Below are 5,471 nucleotides of genomic sequence, written 5' to 3'. Positions count from 1 at the left end.
AGAGCACTTGGATGATCCAGAAGAGGATTGGGTGGATGTCATATGGTCAGATGAAACCAAAATAGAACTTTTTGGTAAAAACTCAACGAGACGTGTTTGGAGGAGAAAGAATGCTGAGTTGCATCCAAAGAACACCATTCCTACTGTGAAACATGGGGGTGGAAACATCATGCTTTGGGGCTGTTTTTCTGCAAAGGGACCAGGACGACTGATCCGTTTAAAGGAAAGAATGAATGGGGCCATGTATCGTGAGATTTTGAGTGACAACCTCCTTCCATCAGCAAGGGCATTGAAGATGAAACGTGGCTGGGTCTTTCAGCATGACAATGATCCCAAACACACCGCCCGGGCAACGAAGGAGTGGCTTCGTAAGAAGCATTTCAAGGTCCTGGAGTGGCCTAGCCAGTCTCCAGATATCAACCCCATAGAAAATCTTTGGAGGGAGTTGAAAGTCCGTGTTGCCCAGCGACAGCCCCAAAACATCACTGCTCTAGAGGAGATCTGCATGGAGGAATGGGCCAAAATACCAGCAACAGTGTGTGAAAACCTTGTGAAGACTTACAGCAAACGTTTGACCTCTGTCATTGCCAACAAAGGGTATATAACAAAGTATTGAGATGAACTTTTGTTATTGACCAAATACTTATTTTCCACCATAATTTGCAAATAAATTCTTTAAAAATCAGACAATGTGATTTTCTGGATTTTTTTTTCATTTTGTCTCTCATAGCTGAAGTGTACCTAGGATGAAAATTAAAGGCCTCTCTCATCTTTTTAAGTGGGAGAACTTGCACAATTGGTGGCTGACTAAATACTTTTTTGCCCCACTGTATGTCGGCTACTCGTTTCAGAAAAATTTCCCCTCTTATATACTATTATATATAAAATAATTATTACTCATGTATGATTGTAAAAGCAGCATTTACTGTTGTGTACTAATTTGTACAAAACTACTTTTCATAATGGTTGATTGCTTGATTGCTGTTGATTGCTTTACATTACATTACATATCACTTGTTAGACGCTTTTATCCAATGGGACTTGCATACAGTACACTCAATACTGTGGGCGATCCCTACAGGAGCAATTTGGGGTGAAGTGTGACAGAGTAAAGGCCAGTAGGTAAACTTTATAAAGCCAGACCTCTTTGCACTTACTCAGCTAGTTGTTAAGTCACCAGTATTCACCAGCAGCCCTATAACAGCTTAAGAATCTATGTTTTTGTGTGGTATAACCGTTATAAAATCGTACTCAATACACCTGTAAGACCTGTTCAATTCATTCACTCACCCCCTTTTGATGGAATCCAGGAAGTCCTGATTCTTTGGTATGGAGTAGCTGCGAAACTCCTCATCATTAACAGTGAAGCCATCCTTCCAGAGCCTCACCACCATTTCCACCTGGAATGAGGCCCACAAAATGAGTCCTAAAAAACCTAACACTGTTATATTAGATAAAAACATTGTACGGTCAAAACTCCCAAAATATGTCTAAGGACATAATGAGATGTTCCTGTGCTAGCTGCAGAAGGCCCATGTGCAGAGAGACGACCCCGGAGGTTTAGAGGTAAACATTTTAAGCTGACCTTTGACGTCCCTGAGGCATCGTAACAGATCTTCTCCACCTCATCAAGGAGGTCTTCTACCGAGAAGGTACGCCTCATTGGAGCCTCGTCTTCATTTTCTTCACTGGAAACCCATCAAGAAATAGACAAGTGTATGATTCGGTCATTTTATGTCTTATTGAATTCAGCCAGCAGTGACAGGCTTTATTGTGCAGAAACATTGCATTAGTGACTTCTCACCCCCACATTTGGTTAAGGGTGCAGGTTTGTAAAGTATTACAGCAACCCTGACATTAAATTAAAGTCTTACATTTTGTATTATGATATGACTAAAAATACAGTGAAGCAGTTTTTGACAATGAACATCTTGGATGTAAGGCTTGCTCCAACTAGGCTCATCAACTAAGTTTTTTTTGTAATATATAAGTGGGAGAAAAAAAAAATTACACACGTAAAATAAATGTAAAATAGTATAAAATATAGGGTGTAAACATAAACGTAAATAAGATGTGTAAAACATTTAAAATTAAGTAATTTGTACAAAATGTAACAAATAAATTTAAAGGAAACAGGACTGCAGTAAATGTGAAATATGCCTAATACATATATAGATAAATGTAAACAGTTGGTAAAACAGTAATTAAAGTACATAGAGGTAAAGTAAGATTTATAAGGGATTTTAAGGAAAAATAATTATCAATTTGTTGTGACCTACCAACTTTCATCTTTCTCATCCCCCACAGTGTCCATCTCTTTCAGGCCTCTGTGCGTTTTCCATCTATAATAAAACGAGTGGACAGGACAAACGTCACAATATGGCCTAGCTATCACAGCTTTAAAAGCATATTTAATACATCTCGAGGAAACCTTTATTAGCTCAATGGTTTATTATAAAAATGTATTCACAGGCATTCACAAGTCAATTGTATAGAGCTCTATGTTATAAGTTAACATATCGATAAACAGCCAGGCAGCCTGTAGCGTTTTCGTTAATTATGTAAGTGGGCGTATGAAGACATGGCTGCGCACATAGTCAACGACGTAGGACCTTCTGTGTATCGTAACAACATGGTTTATATATACACACACATACACACTGTAGATGCTCATCTGCATGCGCGTATTATTGGTAATGTCAAATAAAGATTACCAGTCTGTGTTTTGTCGGTTAATCCCGGGCTACACATCTCCAGCCAGCCATACATTTTCCTTCAGTGGCTCTTCTGCTGCCGAGCAACGTGTGTGACGTAGTAGTGCCGTACGTCGTCTCCTCTTGTCGTAGTGAAACTGTACCGCTGAGCTCAGCAGTCTTGCAATTGAAACAGAAATGGATTATCTATGTATGTATCTATATGTATCTATCTTTGTATCTACCTATATTTTTCTGTTTTTCCTAATAGCATTTTAAATGTACACTGCATTTACACACCACTATCACAAGTTATGTAATACCAATAATTAAGTTATTATGTGCGTTATTATTATCATAAGCCTCTTTCTTTACAGTGATTCCCTTATAGCGTTGCAATAACTTTCTTAATATATATAGTGCATCAGTGGTCCAGTGAGAACACATTTGCACATCTGGACTGTATAATGTCCTCATCCTCTGTGGGGCTTAACCCTTAGATGCATAAGTGGGTCTTTTTGGACCCGGTGAGGTGGTTTTCTTGAAAGTATCTTTGTAATTACATTTTTTTTATCATTTCATATTCCAGTTATTCCTCAAAAAACAGGTTTTGGATATCATGCCATTTACATTTTAAATTTAAATGTTATACATTTTAAGAAATTGTAGTTTTTGTATTTCGACCCCAAGCTTCCATAAGTGGGTCACAAATGACCCGCAAGCATTTTCTATGGAATCCTATGGGAACCTTTGATTCTTATCACCTGTTGCTGTCAGGAATAAATTCACTGTAAACCACACAGACTACATCACAAGTGACACCTGTCAGGAAGATTATTTTACACAGCAAGATCTGATACCTGTCAGTATAATAATACAAATAATAATAATAATAATAATAATAATAATACATTATATTTGTATAGGGCATTTCAAGGACCCAAAATGGCTTTACAATATAAGGGAAGGTTTTGGGGAGGGGGGGTTGCTATGAGTAGAAGAAGGAAAAGAGATGAGTTTTGAAAAGGGACTGGAATACTGTGGGGGTCTCAGAATAGCGGAGATCTTTGCATCAATATGTTCAAAACGTTTTTTTTCACAATGTAAAAGAAATGTCTAAAATTATAAATTGTGAAAAATTAAATATAAAATATTTCTAATGTGAACCAAAAGTGATTTGTGAAAATGACAAAAATGGCATAAAAACACATATTATTCTAATACGAGTCCTTTTAGACCCACTTAGAGTGTAGGGTCCAGTCACTCGTGCATCTAAGAGTTAAGAGGTTAACAATCCTATGTAGATTCTTTATTCAAAGTCATCATTCTACTAGTATTATACACATTTTGATTGTACATCACTGCACTTTTATTGGACTGCCATCAGATTTTTTTTTAAACTATGTCTATCATCACTTAATGTTCCCATTCAATTATACAAGTGTCAAATTGAGTTTTAGATGTATAAGATAACCTCATGTAAAACAAGCCATATATAACTTTTCATAAAGATGTGTTTAGGTGGTGAAGTGTTCCAGTGAGGGGACAGTGCAGACAATCATTGCCATGCCCCATAATTACCACTATTATAACCGCAATTAATTAGTGCTTATATGATTTTTTTCATGGCCAGGATTCCCTGGCTGAAGATATCTTGTTCTTGAATGGGATATATAATAATCATTTATTTTAACCATTATTGTGTGTTATATTAACACATTATCTTGAAGAGTATTACTCAAGGATGCATTAATTTGTTTGTTTCTCAAAGAATCAACACTTAAAAATATTACTAATTAACTATTTTCAGCATCAAAAACATTAAAATTGGTGTTGTCTAGTAATTGCAGAACATTCGAAATTATAACAGGTTTACATCTATTTATCAGTGGGGGGTAGCCCATTTTTTGGAACACAGACAAACAATGTTTTATGGAATAGAAATAAAAATAGTAGTGATCGTGCTTTTTTAAAAACACAGCTTAAACAAAAATCACGAAACAGATGGCTGGCGCAATTGCATATTCAGTCAAGCCAGAAATAGAACAAGCAACACACGCACACACAAACACACACAGGTTTGGGTTTCAGCAGTGGTCCCCAAACTGGAGTCACACGATCCCATAGGGGTTCTGGAGAGGAGAACAGGAAGTTCTTGGCAAACTACACATTTGTTAAATGTGTCTTTTTCGTTTTAGGAAACCGAGTGAGATTAAAGGCTTCAAGTGTTCCAATCTAGTGCAGACTGAACAAAACGAAAAACAGATAGTCTTTGTTGGTCAACAATGTAAATTCTTTCTGACAGACATTATGTTTTTTTTAAAACTGCAAGAGTGAAACATGATGCTTATGATTTTCCGAACTTAGACCACATGCAATAAGGTTGTACTAAAGAAAGACACAATGTTTGATAATCGTAATAACAAGTGTGTCTCTGGGAAAGCCTGCAAATACTTTATTGAAGTCATTGCAATACTTTTTAATTATATTTCCAAACTTCTGAAGTTAATGACTGGGGTTTAAGTTTCTGAATAGACTATCATATATTTAGTCATATTATATGTATATACATATATATTTTACACATTTTGTGGAATAGAGATGATAGAGAATGAGTAGACTTTATTTTTAGGGTTTAAATGTTTAATGCAATCTCTAAACCCTGAAGACAAAGCACACTGATATTCATATCTGAACGGAACACTGTGTACTCAACTTTACAAAGGTTGAATGTATTAATTTCATTCTTTTATTTTTCGGTTTATACTTCCTTTTGGG

The 5,471-nt window shown here is 36.1% G+C and overlaps 1 protein-coding gene across 1 annotated transcript; it reads right to left on the bottom strand.

Annotated features, from left to right (window-relative positions):
- Nucleotides 1-1,290: 1,290 nt before the first annotated feature.
- ubxn2a (UBX domain protein 2A) lies at nucleotides 1,291-2,824 on the bottom strand (the record flags this gene model as incomplete). Its single annotated transcript, XM_010790682.1, has 4 exons — nucleotides 2,715-2,824; nucleotides 2,280-2,342; nucleotides 1,586-1,688; nucleotides 1,291-1,400 (listed from the first exon to the last, which is right to left on the bottom strand). Coding segments are annotated over exons 2-4 (248 nt in total), but the record flags the coding sequence as incomplete, so codon positions are not given.
- Between the last annotated feature and the right edge of the window lie 2,647 nt (nucleotides 2,825-5,471).

This window comes from Notothenia coriiceps, unplaced genomic scaffold, assembly GCF_000735185.1.
Source record: "Notothenia coriiceps isolate Sejong01 unplaced genomic scaffold, NC01 NC01_scaffold00034505, whole genome shotgun sequence".
Classification (NCBI taxonomy): domain Eukaryota; kingdom Metazoa; phylum Chordata; class Actinopteri; order Perciformes; family Nototheniidae; genus Notothenia; species Notothenia coriiceps.
The sequence above is the reverse complement of the archived record's forward strand: the minus strand, read 5'-3'. Positions and strand labels throughout refer to the sequence as shown.